The 19,873-nt window shown below is 36.6% G+C and overlaps 1 protein-coding gene across 1 annotated transcript in view; it reads left to right on the forward strand.

The window, feature by feature from the left end:
- The first annotated feature begins 708 nt into the window (after positions 1-708).
- EPHA3 (EPH receptor A3) overlaps positions 709-19,873 on the forward strand; it is a 404,569-nt gene continuing 385,404 nt past the window's right edge. The window contains exon 1 of the mRNA XM_068987994.1: positions 709-826. Coding sequence (XP_068844095.1) covers positions 739-826 — 88 coding nt within the window. The 5' untranslated portion in view covers positions 709-738. The remainder of the gene's footprint in view (positions 827-19,873) is intronic.

Raw genomic sequence — 19,873 nt, forward strand, 5'->3', positions numbered from 1 at the left:
CCTATTCTCTTTAAAAGTCCTGATACCACTTGGTGTAGAACTGAAGAGACCTTCCGATCTGAGATGTGTATTAGTTCTTTCTGCACCAGAAAGGATTTGTAAAGAGTTATGATCACATTGAACATGGTAAAGAAATAATCCTAATTTTTCTTTGACTACAATCAACAATGTATTTTTTTAATTTTAATGCAGGGCTCCTGTTCTTTTAATAACAAACATTTCTCTGGCATTTCATTTTCTTTTCCACTCACTGTGCCATAAGACACTCTATCAGGGTTTCTGGTTTCTTCAGGGAATTAACCTACAAGAGCGTGTATTGCAAACAATAAAATAGCTGCTTTCCATTGACAAAAAGGTGGGGGGGGAGGTGTTTTTCTGTCCCCATCACTACTCTCCATCACCGCACCATCATAACTTCTGGGTTTCCTGCGTCTTCGGTGATGCCGCCATCCCCCAACCCCTTCCTCCGCAGCCCGGTGCTTCAGAGCTGTCTGCAGGGCCCCCGCGCGTGGTCCTGTCCTTCTTCAGCGCTCGCTTCCGACGGCACTAGGACCCAGGGAAGTCTCTGAGCGAGGTTCGCGGAAAGGCAGCCAGACTCCTCCTTATCTCCAGTGTCAAACTTGACATCAGCCTGCGAGCGGAGCATGGTAACTTCTCCAGCAATCAGAGCGCTCCCCCTCACATCAGTGGCATGCTTCATGGAGATATGCTCCTCTCACTGCCCTCTGCACCAGCAACATGGATTGTCACCTCTCCATCCTCCTTCTTCTCAGCTGCTCTGCTCTCGAGTGCTTCGGGGAACTGACTCTCCAACCTTCCAATGAAGGTAAGCCAGGTACCGCGACGCGCACAGCCCTGCCCCGAGGGGCTAACGCTTTTCCAGGCACGTTTTCACCGTAGCGGTTTCAGGTCGCCGAGGTGCCTCTGAATAAAGCACTTTGCTCTCAGAGTAAACTAAAGGTGCTTTTATTTTCGGCTGTCTTCTAAAGCACTTTTAGAGATAATTTTGGATTGCCTAGATGTAAAATGTGTTTTGAATCTGATACCAATTCAAGCAATTACCTTGTTTGCCCGTTTTAAACAGAAAGAAAAAATCCTCCAGTTTTACAACCCAGTATGTTAATTGACAAATAGCCATGGTAGTATTTTATTTCCTAATTGTGACCATGTAGTGGTACTCTGAGAAGTTTAAAAGAATATTCTGCCCTCCTCTCTAGATTCTTTAGTATGTTTAAAGGTAATGACAGGTTGTTCCTACTTAGGATCATGGCATTTATGAATGGGCTAAAGGGAAATCGGAGTTTGTTGAAGCGCTGCTGTGTGTGCGTGTGTGTGTATTTATGTTGTAACTGCTGTATTGAAGGGATGTGTATCCCGCCAGGCGGTGGTTTGCTCTATGGAACAGGTTCTAATGAGCAGCATATGCCACATTAACATAAGTAATATTTGTAGGAATTACAATAAGGTTAGACTGGATTTTCTTTGTTTAAGGGCTTATGCGAATAGGAGATTATATTTAATGAATAGTGAAAATCTCCTGGGTAGGTGTAGTAAATAACTGAACAGCAAATTGAGGAGGAATGTCCCTATGCAGCAAATGGTATTTCCTTAATGTTGGGTTATTTATTTACCTCCTAATGGGCATTCATTCCTTTTCAATGAATTAAAGTGCAAACCTAATGTTAAAGACAATAATGTTTACTATAAGATTGCATGCTTAATAGACACATTGCCTTTTCCCTGTATACCTTTTGTGATCTATTCCTAATGATTTGTGAATACGATTGCTAACTCTTAAGACAAACTTTTCTGAATAATTGATTGCTTTCAAGCAACACCTATAATTTCTATTTCCTCTTAATCATTTTGAAGTTATAACAGTAACCTTTAGTAATTTATTTTGCAATTCAGCAAAACTGAGCAATTGATGTGCAAATGCTACGTTATGTATTGTGTCACTCACTAAAAATATATTGGCAAGACATTGCCACTGTATATTGTATATATCATTTTTAGAAAAAACAAAAACTCAAGAATATTTAGCAACTTTTTAATTAAATATGAAAACTGCCTCTCATATTTGGTGACCTACTTTCAGTGCTAATAGAGCAGTTTTAATTTCATTCTTTCCTTAGTGACTGCTTTTATCAACTTGGCAGATTTCATTAATTTTTTTGTCTTTTTTATAGGGAAATTAAAAATTCTAACCTAGAAGGATCAAGAAATTATCTTACCTTCAAGTGAATATTTTTTTACAAATTAAATTGTTTATTTGAAAGTAATGGGCAATTATTTTTTTATGAATGAAAGGCAAGGGTAGTTATTTGTATAATGAGTAATGTATCAGTAATTTCAAATTAGTGTTTATACTTTTTGTTCCTTTGAAAATATTAAAGTATTGGTAATAGCTAGACAAACAGTAATATTATTCCCATATTGCTATGATAAATTGTATTTCTCCAGATGGAATATTTATAAACTATTTAGATAATGGATTTTAGTGAATTAATAATGCACAGGGATATAGCTGAGAGTCATTATTTTTTTTGTGCAAAACATAACCTTTCAGTAAATTGCAAAAGGAAAAAAGGGCCGTTTAAACTCATTGATATTTATATAAAATTCATGAGTATTAATTTAATGAAGCAAGAATTATCAAGTGCAAGTTGCTTTTAAGCCACACTTTGTGTATATTTGGGTATATAGTGCATATTATTATACAGGCATATACAGATTAACAGTATGACTATATAAAGGTAAATACACTCAGAAAACTGACATGATTACATTTAATTTGCTTGGGCAAAAGTTTATCTATACATTGTTTATGGGATTATTCTTTACAGGTCATGTGCTATGGTAGTGTCTCTCTCTTCTGAGGTCATGAAGGAAAGGTTTGAAATAAAATTTAAAATGAATTATTTAACTTGGATAATATTTGAGTAAGATTTTAAATATGAATATTGAATACAATAGCTTGGGACTTAGTTGTAGATTTGAGCAACATGAAAAGTGAAAAATCCAAGTATGCTCTAAGATTTTCATGCAATTTTCTAACAATGTCATTTGACTAAAAAGCAATGCTTCTGAAAATTCATATGTTGGGTAGAAGGAATAATGATAGAAAGAATCTCATTAATACAGCTTTCTGATATTAATGTTGAAAACTGAAATACAAAATATTAGGTTGCATTTAAAATACTATGCTCAAATTATATTTCCATACTACAGAAAACTTACTAGTGAAATTTACTAGAATTTATTCTGCAATCTATTATGAAGTTAGTCATGAAAGAACTCTAAGAGAACAAGATCCAAGCCATTGAGCTAATTGCTAGGAAATATGCCATTGTGTGACTTTTTCTTAATACTTGAGATTTGATAACCAAATATCAATTGTGAAATGCCATTAGTCCATGATAAGAGGAAAAAAGCTTAGAAAAAAGTTTAATATGAGCTTTCCTTTTCTAAATCCAGTTACAGATAACTTTCTAATATGCTATCAAGAAGATGATTCAAGATGATACTTTCTATGACTGGTCTCCTTGATAATTATATATAATTTTGATGATCACTTAAATCAAGAATTGACCTCTATGCATACATGGGATTGTTATACTTAGTGTTGTTAAAGAAGTTTGTATATTTGCTCCTTGTTCCTTCCTATCAGATGGATGATGATAATGATAAATAAAAATAACTTTATGAAAAGGTTAAAGCTTGATATAAAGAATTGACTATTACTAGTTCAATATCTTTTAACAATGGATAAAGTAATTTCTTTAGTCACTTTTCTACATTTGAAGGCTTCTGAGGCATAATTCACTGCTTATTCTTTAGTACATAATACACTTTTCAGTACATAACACATTTTACTATCTAACAGTGTTTATAAGTTAGATTACCTTTCACCTATAGAGCTCTTTACATTGAAAATCAGTTTTCAAAATAAAAGTCAATAAAATTCAATCTGCATATTTATATACTACTTATTTTGGGAGACTTTTATTGGAGTGTTGGGATACTGTTTGTATGAAGTGTATTTCACTGGACATAAGTCACCTAACTACTGAAGACACTATGTGATTGCTTAAAGCTTAAAAGTAAAACTTAGAGATGAACACTGTATGTTTCCCTTTGAATATTAGGCAAATAGTGGAGACAATATACATTTAAATAATATATTTTTCCCTTTTTAAAAATTATTATGAACTGACATCATTTTCATGTATAAACACTTATCCTCAAACAATAATACATTGACTGAAATATTTATAGAAAACTAAGCTATCATATCATCTTTATAGTTTTAAGAAGAGGGCTTACATTTGCTTTTAATGGCATTTTATCATTCTAGACTAAATAATTGAATGCATTATACATTTTTGTAACTTAATAGCTCACCTAATAGCTTGCCCCTACTTCCCCCTAACAGTTATAACCATGCTATTTGCCTGGAGGTAGGAGAAACCTTAATTTCACTATTTTATAACCCACAACAGTTAACACTTGACCTAGGTCATTAACAGGATTATCAGCAAATTTGTTTAAGCTTTTACTGACAACCTGAATTGCTACGATAATATTTTGATTGTGCTGGAAAGAAACTTCTTGTAACCTCTCAAAATCTATCATGAAATTAATTCATTCTGAATCTATATCTTCCTAAAGACTAATATTGATAATAATAATTCAAGTGGGGAAATGTCCACTTTGATGCTCCATTCTCCTCACCCTTATATATCACACCATTCTTGCCCTTGTCATAAACAAGCAATTAAAAACTCTTAAATAGTAAATGTTCTGGCAATAACAATAGACTTACAGATACAAACCAGCTTCATTGTAACTATCAACAGTTTCAATTTTATACTTTTTTATTGATGACCTAGTTAATATCATTTTTTTGCCCATTTCAAGATATAAAGTCAATTGAATAGGTTTATAACTCAGAAGCAACTAGAACCAAAAACAGAAACTACAAATAATAAAACACCATTATCCCATGTGAGATGATGGTGGCATTTTATATAAAGTTGCCTTTCCCATGCAATGCTAGTAACTGGAAGCTACAATGAAAAGAACTTAAAATAAACATAAACATTTTAAACAAAATGTTGTGCACAATCAGAACATAAATGTATTTTTTACACTGTGTAGTCAGTTCAGAGAGTTTCATGTGAAGACTTTTATTGCTTAAGTTTAATTTTGGTTTACTTTTTGCTTGTATGAACAATACAGTAGTTTCACCTTGACTTGTAAAACACTTATTGTCCTTAAAGATTTAATAAGATTCTTTATTATGTCCATATATTATCCATATTTTAATATTCAAATTTTGGTATGTTCTTTAAGAGTCCTTCACTTTTGATAGTTTTTCAAAATAACTCTCTTCATGAAGACCCTTAATATTAAAATTGTTTCTGAAACTCTGGACTTTTTCTGAAATAAAATATATGTAATTTTTAAATATCAAATAATCAGTTACATATGCAAAGGATTTTTAAAGGCAAAACATATTTCCACAGTATATTTGATTTACTCACTTCAACACAAATGGAAACAGCAAGAACTGTTCTTGAGAGTTACATTTTCCAAGTCATAAAATCTTCAAGAAAATATTAATAAAACTTTCCACAAATCATCAAAACTCGATAAGTTCTTACAGACATTTACTTACTGAGAAATCTGTGATGTGGCTTACCTTTGATTTTAGTCATTTTCCAATGATTTTGTTTGGCATAAATACTAGATGGAAGGCGAATATGTATTTCTTGGAAGAACACTAAGTTTTACAAATCATTTTCTGTCAAGATCCTCAATTTTACTTTTTAATGCACATGTCTTTAAAATTTTTAATAAACCTAATTATTTTAATTCCTGTTTGATAAAAGATTTAGAAAAACAGATGCAGGTGTCCCCTTTTTTATTCTGTTTTCAGAGATCTGGATTTTATCACCAGGGAGGGTCAGAGCAAGGCTTTTACCAATTGCACAAGTAGCTTTCCACAGATTTTTCAAATAAAGGGATGACTGGTGGTGTAAAACATTCGTTTTATTATTCATCCAAGTATACTGAAAACCAGAGTACAGAATTTATTTCTAAGAAATTTGAAGGCCTTGATTTTTCTGAAATGACTTTAGAAATAAAAGCATTGTTGGACATTTATAAAACGCAAAGGATTCCAAGCCACAAATCAATCTAGGCAGACACTTCTGCGAATCAGGGTGTGGGCACATGTACACACTGGGATTTCACTCTCTGGGTCTGTTACCAGCTCCCTAGAATCAGGTAGTTCTTAGAATCTGGCAGAAGCTTTTCTCCTGGAAAACTCAAGTCTGAAAGTCAACAAGTTTTAGTTTGGCTCCTACCAGCTTTCTGTGAAATTAAAAAAAAAAAAAAAAGTGGTGGATTACAAAGAGAAAAAAAGCCTTTGCAAGAGGAAAAGAAAATAAAAAGTTGATTAAAAAGATAGAGAGGTAGAGAAATGCAAAGGTTCTAAAACCAGTAATACATATTTTGCTTAAAAGAAAAATATCGCCTGAAGCATCTGGCTAATCGGTGTTTTGTTGTTTTTATTAAATCTCTAAAAATCTGCACATACACAAAAAAGGGTGTGTGTCTGGGGAGGGGTCGGGGTGAGGGGAGTTGCGTGCTTTTGTTTCTCCTCTCAAATTTACAGATTTTGATTTTTCCCCTGAAGAAAATATTTTATCTAGGAAAGTTTTGAAAGTGTAAGCCAAACCCTCTTTGGAAGCCTGGGCAAATACATGTGGAGGATGGATGGAATCAAAACCAGTTCAGCAAATAAAGCCTCCAGCTTGGAGTGATGTTATTAAACTGGAAGCCCTGAGTGGGGAACCCCCTCCCTCCCTTCATTTTCTAAACCGTGTCCTGCTGTTCCAGTCAAAGCAGAGGGTGAAAATCCACATAATCCAAACCAACATGATGAAGTCAGAATAATAGGCAAGGAAAGAGGGGGGAAACAAGTGGCAGCACTGTACAAACAAACTGTGGTGAATACCCTTTGCCAGGAACTGGGGTGGCCGCAGGAGGAGTGAAGGCGCTTCTTTTCCTTCGCATCACACCCCCCACATCTGCAAATGCAGTACTGATTAAATTTCCAGGTATGCCCTGAGAAATTTTAGCGCGAAGCAGAGCTTTACAGGGAGGGAAAGGGGTGTGGCGACAGAGAGATGAACAGAGGCCCTCGAGGCCACCACACCCACCACCATGGCATCTTAACCTCAAATTACGCTCCGCCGCCGGCACCAGGCTCTTCGGTGCGGCGGGAAAACGGGGTCTCCCAACAATTCGCTACTTTTCACTCCGCGTCGGATTCAAGATCGGATCAGAAATCCCGACTCCGGGGCCACGTCCCCCAGTTCAGCTCTCGCGGTTCGGTGGGTTCTTTGTGCCCGAGCCATCTCCGCGCCAGGCGGCCAAAGCGCGCGGCCAGAGCGCTGCGAGCAGGCGCGCCCCCCGGGGGCGGCGGACAGCGGGAAGGCGCGGAGCCCCCGCGGGGGCCGGCTTCTCCCAGCCGGCGGGCGCAGGGCGCCAGGCGCTCGCGCCCGGGGCGAAGACTGGAGCCGGGCGAGCGCAAGGGCGCCAAGTTCCGCGGAAACGAGCGCCGGGCGGAGGCGGGGCGGACGAGAGGCAAACGTGCGCCCTCTGCCTGCGGCCGCGGGGCTGCCACGGCTCGGAGAGGCGGCGCCCACCTCACCCCCTGGGCTCCCCTCACCTGGGAGCGCGGTAGCTCCTGGGACGGGCCGGGCAAGTCCTGAGTTTAACCACAGACTTTGACGCGAAGTCTCTGTCGCCTCCCTACTCTCAACCCTCTTCCCCCCAGCGCTGTCAGCCTCTTCAACGTGGCGCGGTCCCCTCCCTAGGTTCCCCGGCTGCCAAGTGACAGGTGCAGGAGGAGGACTCAGTTCTCCAGGGTTCTCAGCGCTCCCTGCAGAGTTGGGAGACCAGGCCCGTTCTCTTGGGACGAGCCTGAGACCTCCACTGTCCTGCTTGCTGCTCTCTTTCCCTACCACTTCGCTATTTGTTGAATTTTTCAAAAGACCTGTCCTTTAGTCTCTGGACGAAAATGAACCTTTTATTTTTTTTTTCCAGTTTTCTTTAAAACTATTTATTAATGCCAAACTGTTAAGGTCCCTCAGCGCTAAGGGGTATGTTCACAGACCCTATCCCCACCCTCGTGCACAATCAAAAGTTATCTGTTTTCCCCTAAGGCCCCTCTGTTTGATTGACACTCTTTAAAAATTATAACAGGATTTCCCACTCTTCTGATTTTGGGAGTAAGCCCGGAATGGGCCAGATGGGTTTCTGGGAGCAGTGTTGTCGAGGTAGGTTAGTAGTGGGGATAACGCTAAAGTTTGTGTGGTCTTCAGAACTTTAGTGTTTTTCATAAAAGATAGAATTGTTGAAAACCCAGGGCATACCCAAACTAAATAATGGCCTCAGTGTAATGCCCCCTAATCAGAAAACACTCAGAGTTCCACTGGTTGGAAAGATTTTTCCCTTACATTATCATTCTGTACTTACTGAACCTCATTTAATCTTAAAGCACCTCTAAAGAAAGTATTGTGACGTCTCCCATTTTACAACTGAGAAAACTAAATAAACTCATCATAATAAAGTAGAAACTGATTCAGGCCCTCTCCTGTCTGTCTTCTGATTTTAACCTTATATTTTTCTCCTGTACACAAATACCTCTAAATTAAAGAGGTATCGTTCTATTTAGGAAAAGCTCTAGTTTCTCAATCTTAATCCTACTGAGGATACTGATTTGTCTTGGGACTTGCAGGGAAAACTTAGAAATAGAGTACTGGAGCGAAAATTTAGACTTCAAAGTACTTTTTAAATAAGTACTCTCAGGAAAGTACTTCAAAGAGTACTTTGAATCTGCTGTGTTTACCCTCATAAATTATGATCATCTGGAACAGTTAGGGACTCACTAAGAAAATCAAGAAAATTTGATGTGGACCCAGGAATAGGAGATGTGATGTGATCTGTGATGTGTTTTCTTCACACATTCCTCCTCTGTCTTCCTTTCCTGACACTCAAACTCTGCTTACCCTGGAAAATTTCTTCTCAAGAATTCCATACACAGAGAGTGTGAGGCAATTGTCACTGCAACTTGAATGTGATTTTTTTTTTTTTTTCTAAAAATGAAGCATGGATTGACTACTGGAATTGTCATAAAGGTCAGTAATGGGTGGAAGTGGAACTTGGCCTAAAAAGTAGACTTCAATTTCTGTGGAAACTTTCCCGTTTATAAAAGATAATTTATAAATTACTTAAGATGAGAAAGTAAATTATAAAGATTTATCTCCTCTTTTATAAAAACACTTGTACTGTATTTAAGTGTAGCTAAACAAGAGTTTTGAAAGGTAGCAAATTAAATTGGGGGCAATTATATTTTTCGTGTGGGTATTTCAGCACATATGTTTTGCATTAATTGCTGCAATAAATTCTGTTAACCTGGCAAAGAGCAAAAATAGCATATTGATGACATCAGGCTTTCACATCAGAAAGCTGCTTTCAGTATCTTCCTTTCTTCGCTGTAATGTGAAATAAATTTTTCAAACCTGTTACCCTTTAGGTTCCCAATGAGTTTTCTAACCACTCAAGCTATTGGCACATTTTCCGTGAGCAAAGGGTTAACAGCAAACTTTTGTTTTCTCACTTCTGAAGGATTAGAATCAACAACTACTTTCCCTGCTATTTAATGTTATAGTTCACATATGATTTTGGAGAGCTCTCTCAAATCAAGAAAATGTAACTTCAAAGTCTCCAAACTGAGTTGCCTCTCATTTTAAGACAAAAATTCTTGACAGATTATGTAATGTGGACTGAAGCAAAGGGAGAAACCTGGATTTATTTTATTGCTGATAAGTCTAATCAATATCAAAATGATTACATCTTGAATTTTCTATATAGTCATTAAGGGGAGGTTAATTTATTGTCTTTTAAATAATAGTTAAAGATAGACCAATAAACATTTTGTAAAAAAAAAATAATAATAATACCCATTCCCCAACCCCCACCCCTTCTTTGATGAAAAATGAGACTTTAAAGTTTACTTTTTGCCAGTGATAAAGATAGTTGGTTTCTAATCAATATGAAATTTAGATATTTTCCACTTCAGGATGAGTAAGAGAAACAGAGAACAGCTTGTTAGTAGTTAACATATACTTCATTCCCCTATTTTCAAATGTAATTTAAGAATTAATACAATTCTATAGATTTTAGACAGATACATTTTTTGATTTTATATGGTAGTAGTCTTCACACTGAAAAGTTAGGCTGGGAAGCTGATTTGCAGTCATTTCCTTGTACATTGAATAATCCTCTGGTTAACAGACCAACACTCTGAGGAAGTCTATGAGCAGCCCTGTGTGTGTGTGCATGTATGTAACCAGCAGTATTGTCTTCTTAGAAAACTGAACCACTCCCACACTGTGCACAAAATTTTAGGGATGAATATTTACCTTTTGAAATGAAGTAAAATTCTGTTTTCCTGAATTACAGATTGGTGATGATAAAAAAATAAAAGCAATCATTTGTTTGTCTGTCACTGTCTAATCTTGTTAATTTTCCCCAACTGGACCCTTCATCACTGATAATATTCAAAAATGACATAAAGCTACAGTTATATCCAAATTTTTATTTTCCCCTTCAATATGCCAAAGCTAGTTATGGTATGTTTCGTATTTTGACAGAATGAAAAGAACTGGCATCATAACAGGAACTGTAAATAGAAGTTAAATAGGGTTGTTATTCTTTCATTAAATATATAAACTCCATCAAATATTATAGCCAGTGCCAAATCTTGAAAATATTTTTAAAGAGGCAGAATAAAAGAGAATAATATTTTTCTCTTGGTTTAGTTTTACTATCTAGTTTACCACAAATAAGTTAACACTCATTTACATTAAATCAAGAAAGATAAACTCAGAGATTTTATTATGATGTTCTTGACATTTCTGATGTGAAATTATAACGATTTGATAGTCCTTTTTATTTAAAAAAAGAAAAGGTTTCCAAGTGTAATTATATATATATTTCATCCAACTGAACAAGTTAGATTAATCTATGCTTACAATGATGATTTATCTATTTTTTTAGGCACAACTGCTTTTTTTCCTTAAACATTTATACATTGAAGAAGGACAACTTTTCTTACTTCTGCTTATAAGTGATGTCCAAAATAATTCTAAATGTTTTAATATCTTTTAACAATATATACACGATTAAAGAAGAAAAAAATCTAAAAATATATTAAATTAGTATCCCTTTATATTTTTCTTTCCAAAGGTGATCCTTTGGAAACTAAGGTTTACAACCCTGGCCCTAGTGAAAACATTAGAACTCTATATTTAAATTCAAAGGCATACATTTAAAAACCATTAAAATTAAGAAAAAAATAAGTAAAAAATTAACTCATCTTTCATACCAAAATAGTTTGTTTTTTGCATTCATTTATTTACCAAGTAGTGATTACCTGATGTTTAGTTACTGGATTTTGGAAAAGAAGTTTATCAGTAGTGGCATATTTAATGGCCTTGAAAGATAACGACTTAGTTGGGACAAATGACTACAAAATGAATACTTACATAAAAATTTCTAACATAGGTATAAAAGTTGTTAAAATGCAATATGAATCTTTAAACTAGCTGCCTAAAACAGTCCTGGAAGTAAAAGGGGAGAGTTTTTTTTTAAAAAAAAGGTTTTTAAATAAAGTTAAAAATAACAACAATAAGTTAATAAAAACAAAGATTGTAGATTACATGACTTGCCTAATTTCATGTGTTAGGGATGACTATAACCCAGATTTTATTTTTTTACCATATAGAGGTAGAAAACTTTAAAAATAATTTGCATGAATGCATACTAAATACATATACAAGTAAAAAGCACTTCTGAAAGAACTGAACATTCAGAAATAGCTATTTCAGTAGGCACATATCTAAGCTCAATGTAAATTCTGTGTGAACACATCCATATACATATGTGTGTGTATTGGAAAGGCACATGATTGAATATGAAAAAGGCCATCCCCAAATAGAAGCTTCTATTGGCTCTATTCATATTATGACTACACTACCAAGAAAAAGCACCCCAAGGTTTATCTGAATGCTACATTCTCCTGCAGCGATGAATGAAGTTTCCTGACCATCTCTAGCAAAATGACCTAATCACGCTAGTTTCCTGACCTAATCGTTTGATGCTTTCCATTGACACTATGCTCCTAATATGGAAAATAAAGGCCTAGAGTTGTGAATTAAAGTGATAGGCATGTGGCACTTCACTGGATCCTTTGTGGGCTTTTATAGAAATACATATTTACACCTTGAAGAGTTGTGTGTGTGTGTGTGTGTGTGTGTATGTTTATTCAACAGTCATGATGTAGGATAACAAGTTGAGATTTAGTAACCCTATAGAATATGATGTCAAAGTTATATCCTGATTTTTTTTCCAGAAATTTAAACAATTTATTCTGGATTGGGCTTCTTTTAAAATTAAAACAAGTTTTGTGATATAAAAAGATCCAAAGAATGTTTTTCAATTGCAATTTTGTTTCATCACAATACTTTATGTTCCTTATGTTAAAATTTGAACTCTTATATACAAGGGACTTCCAGACACATTTTTATGTTGAAAATAACTACTATATTATAATTGTTTTACAAGCCATTTGCTTATTATATTACATTTTCATACCCTTTGTTCAAACCCTGACTAACAGAACTTACATTTACTAATCAAAGCTTAGTAATCAAGCGATATAAGAGAATATATACCAAGACAGCCTGAATTTGTGGTGTGATGGCAAATATATGTATTAAAATTTGAGCAGAGATTTGTCCTAATGATTTTATATAATTTCAAATTGAGTGATGTATTTTAACTTTTTAATTTGTTTAAAAAATCCTTTCAAATTAGAAATAAACAAGTTTTTTCTGTTAGTTCTGGAACACTTTAAAAAACTGAAATGTGTTGCAAAAGTACAATGTTTACATAATCATTAATGTTCTACTTTTAGTATCTTACATTTTAGGAAACACATTTCATTTGTCTAAATGATTCATAATATAGGTTGACAATGCACAGAAACAAAGAGAACTGTGATTCTAGGGACTGCTATCAAAGCTGAGGCTGTTAATGTAGTAATACTTCACTGATGGTAGAACATCCCCACTCATTTATGTGAGATAATTATTTTGTTATAAGTACACATTCCCAAGGGATATTTTAATAGCTGTTTTCTCCATAAAAGTATTGGAATCAGAGTGACCTTCAGACTTTTACGATTAATAAGAAAAAAAAGAAAATTCTAACACTTTAAAAACAGCATAGAGTTAACATTTACTAAGGTATCTGAGTTACAAGTGGAATTTTGGTCTGTATTTCTCTTATTTCCTTGAGCTGGTCTAGTTATGAGAACACAGACATCTTACTGTGAGACTGTGTTTTCATTCCAACAAACGCTTCCTGCTGTCAGCAAAGATTGAGATGTGGCAGCTAATTACAGTTTCTTCCTTGATCAGGGCCTGCCTGTATATAAGTTAATCAAAAATTATTGTCTAGCATTGTTAATCACAAATGTCTAGCACTACAGAATTTTTTAAAAAATTATACATTATTATTTTAGTTGGTTATTTAATAGAGAAGCCTATACATTCTCTGGCAGATCTTCCCAACCCAGGAATCAAACCAGCATCTTCTGCATTCCAGGCGGATTCTTTACCAACTGAACTATCAGTTCAGTTCAATTCAGTTGCTCAGTCGTGTCCAACTCTTTGCGACCCCATGAATCATAGCACGCCAGGCCTCCCTAATCATCACCAACTCCCAGAGTTCACCCAAACCCATGTCCATCAAGTCGGTGATGCCATCTAGCCATCTCATTCTCTGTTGTCCCCTTTTCCTCCTGCCCTCAATCCCTCCCAGCATCAGACTCTTTTCCAACGAGTCAACTCTTCATATGAGGTGGCCAAAGTATTGGAGTTTCAGCTTCAACATCAGTCCTTCCAATGAACACCCAGGACTGATCTCCTTTAGGATGGACTGGTTGGATCTCCTTGCAGTCCAAGGGACTCTCAAGGGTCTTCTCCAACACTACAGTTCAAAAGCATCAATTCTTCAGCACTCAGCTTTCTTCACAGTCCAAGTCTCACATCCATACATGACCACAGGAAAAGACATAGGCTTGGCTAGATGGACCTTTGTTGGCACAGTAATGTGTCTGTTTTTTAATATGCTGTCTAGGTTGGTCATAACTTTCCTTCCAAGGAGTAAGCATCTTTTAATTTCATGGTTGCGATCACCATCTGCAGTGATTTTGGAGCCCCCCACCCCCAAAATAAAGTCTGCCACTGTTTCCACTCTTTTCCCATCTATTACCCATGAAGTGATGGGACCAGATGCCATGATCTTCGTTTTCTGAAAGTTGAGCTTTAAACCAACATTTTCACTCTCCTCTTCCACTTTCATCAGGAGGCTTTTTCATTCCTCTTTACTTTCTGCTATAAGGGTGGTGTCATCTGCATATCTGAGGTTATTGATATTTCTCCCAGCAATCTTCATTCCAGCTTGTGCTTCTTCCAGCCCAACGTTTTTCATGATGTACTCTGCCTATAAGTTCAATAAGCAGGGTGACAATATACAGCCTTGATGTACTCCTTTTCCTATTTGGAACCAGTCTGTTGTTCCAAGTCCAGCTATAACTGTGGCTTCCCGACCTGCATACAGGTTTCTCAAGAGACACATCAGATGGTCTGGTATTCCCATCTCTTGAAGAATTTTCCACAGTTTAATGTGATCTACACAGTCAAAGGCTTTGGCATAGTCAATAAAGCAGAAATAGATGTTTTTCTGGCACTTTCTTGCTTTTTCGGTGATCCAGCGGATGTTGGCAATTTGATCTCTGGTTCCTCTGCCTTTTCTAAAACCAGCTTGAACATCCGGAATTTCACGGTTCACATATTGCTCAAGCCAGGCTTAGAGAATTTTGAGCATTACTTTACTAGCATGTGAAATGAGTGCAATTGTGTGGTAGTTCGAGCATTCTTTGGCATTGCCTTTCTTTGGGATTGGAATGAAAACTGACCTTTTCTGTTTTCTGAGCTATTAAGGAAGCCCTAATAGAGAAATTGCCATAAATTAATATTCTATGACACAAAATGTCAGTAAAATTTAAGATTATAGGAAGTTTTATCTGCACACAATAGATTATAGTTGACTTCATTTTTAGTTTAAAAACATTTTTATAATTTTTGGTCTGTGAGATAGAATACTAATGATCTATTACAAAGATCGTTTCATTATGTTTGAAAGTGAAAGTGAAAGTCGCTCAGTTGTATCCGACTCTCTTATGACCCTATTGCCGATACCGTCCAATGCATTCTCCAGACCAGAGTCTGTAGCCTTTCCCTTCTCCAGCAAATCTTCCCAACCTAGGAATCGAACCAGGGTCTCCTGTATTGCAGGTGGATTCTTTACCAACTGAGCTATTAGGGAAGCCCTTACATTATGTTTCAGTTCAGTTCAGTTCAGTTGCTCAGTCATGTCCAACTTTTTGAGACCCCATGAATCGCAGCACGCCAGGCCTCCCTGTCCATCACCAACTCTCAGAGTTCACTCAAACTCATGTCCATCGAGTCAGTGATGCCATCCAGCCATCTCATCCTCTGTCATCCACTTCTCCTCCTGCCCCCAAACCCTCCCAGCATCAGAGTCTTCCAATGAGTCATCTCTTCACATGAGGTGGCCAAAGTATTGGAGTTTCAGCTTTAGCATCAGTCCTTCCAAAGAACACCCAGGACTGATCTCCTTTAGAATGGACTGGTAGGATCTCCTTGCAGTCCAAGGGGACTGTCAAGAGTCTTCTCCAACACCACAGTTCAAAAGCATCAATTCTTTGGTGCTCAGCTTTTTTCAGTCCAACTCTCACATCCATACATGACCACTGGAAAAACCATAGCCTTGAATAGATGGACTTTTGTTGGCAAAGTAATGTCTCTGCTTTTTAATATGCTATCTTATGTTTAGGTAGAAATAAATATAAACAGGAAGTCCACCAGAACTGTTAAGTAAGAATAGTTAATCCTAGTGGATAAAAGTTATGTTGAAATATCAATAGATAAGTTTATTAATAAAACTGACCTCTAAATTTCTTCTCAGTGGCATACTTAAATGTGAACAGTAAAAACAAAATGCTGAACTTTGGTAGACTCCTGTCAGAAAATAAATCTTGATTTCTTGATTCCGTGTTATGATTGACCAGAGTAATAGATAAAGAATTACAACACTGAGATCAAAATTTATTACTTCCTTTATCATTTACTTCTATATGTGACATTTAAGTATAATCAAAGAGCAGATTAAAGTATTATTCTGCTATCTGTAACTAGAGAAAAGCTATACTTTTCATCATAACAGAAAGTGATGAAAATAATAGAGATAAATAGTGTACAAGAAATGTAGCTGAGACAATTAGAGTGATGCTGTAAACAGGAAAGAAAAAATAATTTTTTTGGAAAAAGACGTAATCAATGATGGGTTTGTTTTCTACTGTAGTGATTTCCTAGTTATTTGCAACTGGTTATAAAAATACCTTATAACTGAAGGTTTTACAGGAAAATATGTCTATTATTACAAGTCTGAAATTCTTTGGCCCTTAAACCCTACTGTTCACCTTGAAATTTCTAAAGGTTTTCATAAAATGCAACTGTAGCATTACCACAATGTGTATATATATGCAAAGTGTATATATAAAAATACACTTAAATAATTGAAAGGATCTTCTACTTCAGTAAGAAATTGTGATATTTAGTTTTGCAAATTATTTTGCACTGTCTGTATATTTGCAGCACTTAATTTGTAAGAGGAGAATGTTTGTTTAACTCAGTCTTTCTAAGTGAGCAGATAGCAACTATGAATCAAAATTTTGAAATGCTCTTGAAAAATCTTGGTGTATTAATGATTCTTTAAAAGTAGAACTCCAGAAATTTATGCTATAGTTTTTCATCTCTCCTTACTGAAAACATTTGTTTGGAAAAACGTACTTTAATGGCTGAGTCCTTTAAAAAAGTGTTAATGCGTTCTTAGTAGTAAGAAGGGAAGGTGGTGTAAATACTTGACACAGAAAATTCTTCATGACATTGACAATGCCAGTGAGCAGAGGAGTAGATGTTTGATTCTATCTCTTCATTATAATAGAGGGTGGGGAGAGAAGAGAAGCAAGCCTCCTGGGCATCTTAAATCCATAATTAAGGAGGAATAGTGATAGTAAAGATCAATGCAAGGAATGCAAGCAAGGTTTCCTTCTTTCCAGAAGCACTTACAACTGATCTAAGCCAGTTTTGCTGTTGTTGTTCAGTCGCTGAGTCCTGTCTGACCTGTGACCCTATGGACTGCATCACAACAGGCTCACTATTTCCTGGAGTTTACTCAGTATTATGTCCGTTGAGTTGGTGATGCTATCCAACCATCTTATCCTCTGCCTCCCTCTTCTCCTTTTGCCTTCAATCTTTCCCAGCATCAGGCTCTTTTTCAATGAGTCAGCTCTTCACATCAGGTGGCCAAAGAATTGGAGTTTCAGCTTCAGCATCAGTCCTTCCAAAGAATATTCATGGTTGATTTCCTTTAGGATTGACTAGTTTGATCTCTTTGTTGTCCAGGGGACTCTCAAGAGTCTTCTCCAGCACCATAGTCCAAAAGCATCAATTCTTTGGTGCTCAGCCTTCTTTATGGTCATACTCTCACATCCATACATGACTACTGGAAAAATCACAGCTTTGACTGTATGGACCTTTGCCAGCAAAGTGATGTCTCTGCTGTTTAATATGCCCCTCCCCCACTCCCCCGCACCAGGTTTGTCAAAGCTTTCCTTCCAAGGACCAATTGTCTTTTAATTTTATGGTTTTATGGCTACAGTCACCATCCACAGTGATTTTGGAGACCAAGAAAATTAAAACTATCACTGTTTCCACATTTTCCCCTTTCTATTTGCCACGAAGTGATAAGACTATTTGCCATGATCTTAGTTTTTTGAATACTGAGTTCTAAGCCAGCCTTTTGACTCCTCTTTCACCCTCATCATGAGGCTGTTTAGTTGCTCTTTACTTTGTGCTATTACAGTAACATCTGCATATCTGAAGCTGTTGACAATTCCCTCAGCAATCTTGATTCCAGCTGTAATTCATCCAGTCTGGCATTTCTCATGATGTGCTCTGCATGTAAGTTAAATAAACAAGGTGACAATATACTGCCTTGTCATACTCCTTTGCTAGTTTTGAACCAGTCTGTTGTTCCATGTCCAGTTCTAATTGTTGCTTCTTGACTCACATATAAATTTGTAGGAAGCAGGTAGGGTTTTTCTGCTATTCCCATCTCTTTAAGAATTTTCCACAGTTTGATGTGATCCACACAGTTAGCAACTTTAACATAGTCAATGAAGCAGAAGTAGATATTTTCCAGGAATTCCTTTGCTTTTTCTGTGACCCAACAAATGCTGGCAATTTGATCTCTGGTTTTTCTGCCTTTTCTAAACTCAGCTTGTATATCTGGAAGTTCTCAGTTTATGTACTGCTGAAGCCTCGCTTGAAGGATTTTTAACATAACCTTGATAGCTTATGACATGAGTGCAATTGCACAGTAGTTTGAATATTCTTTGGCATTGCCCTTCTTAGGGATTGGAATGAAAACTGATCTTTTCCTGTCCTGTGGCCACTGCTGAGTTTTCCAAATTTGCTGACATATTGAGTGTAGCACTTTAACAGCATCATCTATTATGATTTGAAATTGCTCAGCTGACATTCTGTCACCTCCACTAGCTTTGTTCATAGTAATACTTTTTAAGGCCCACTTGACTTCATACTCCAGGATATCTGGCTCTAGGTGACCAGTTTACCCTATATTTTGTAACCTATACTTTGTTCTTAGTCTTTTACTTCATTCTGGTCATTGTTGTTCAGTTGCTAAGTCCTGTCCAACTCTGTGACCTCATGGACTCTAGCACTCCATGCCAGACTCCTCTGTCTTCCAGTATCTCCCAGAGTTTGCTCAAATTCATGTCCAATGAGTGGTGATGCTATCTAACCATCTCATCTTTTGCTGCGTATCCCCTTGTTTCACCTCAGTCTTTTCCAGCATCACGTTCTTTTCCATTGTGTAGGCTCTTCACATCAGGTGGCCAAAGTACTGGAGCTTCACCTTCAGCAGCCATCCTTCCGATGAATACTCAGGGTTGATTTCCCTAAGGACTGACTAGTTTGATCTCCTTGCTGTCCTTGAGACTCTCGAGTCTTCTCCAGCACTGCAGTTTGAAACCATCAGTTCTTCAGCACTCGGCCTTCTTTATGGCACAACTCTCACATCTGTACATAACTGCTGGGAAAACCCATAGCTTTGACCATAAGGATCTGTGTCAGCAAAGTGATGTCTGTTTTTATTAATACCCTGTCTAGGTTTGTCATAGCTTTCCTTTCAAGGAGCAACTGTCTTTTAATTTCATGGCTGCAGTCACCATCCAGAGTAATTTTGGAGCCCAAGAAAATCAAATCTGTCACTGCTTCATTCTATACCTTCTAATTCCTATCAGACAGCACACATTGCTTTGAAAAGCAAATCTCTCCTTGGTGCCCACCTGAAAGCCAGTTCAAGGAGACTGAGTAAGGATTCTCTTATTCTTTTCATGATTGTAAACCCCTTCACCTATTTATACACTTTTCTTTTTTCTATTTAAAAGCAGTGAGACTAGACAGTAAATAAAGCATGTGAAAGACATTGAGAACAATATCCAACCAGACTTCTCACAGTGTTTTTTTGCTAAAAGGTTTCTATATATATCTCAACCTAA

This window comes from Capricornis sumatraensis, chromosome 1 (genome assembly GCF_032405125.1).
Source record: "Capricornis sumatraensis isolate serow.1 chromosome 1, serow.2, whole genome shotgun sequence".
In the NCBI taxonomy this organism is placed as follows: domain Eukaryota; kingdom Metazoa; phylum Chordata; class Mammalia; order Artiodactyla; family Bovidae; genus Capricornis; species Capricornis sumatraensis.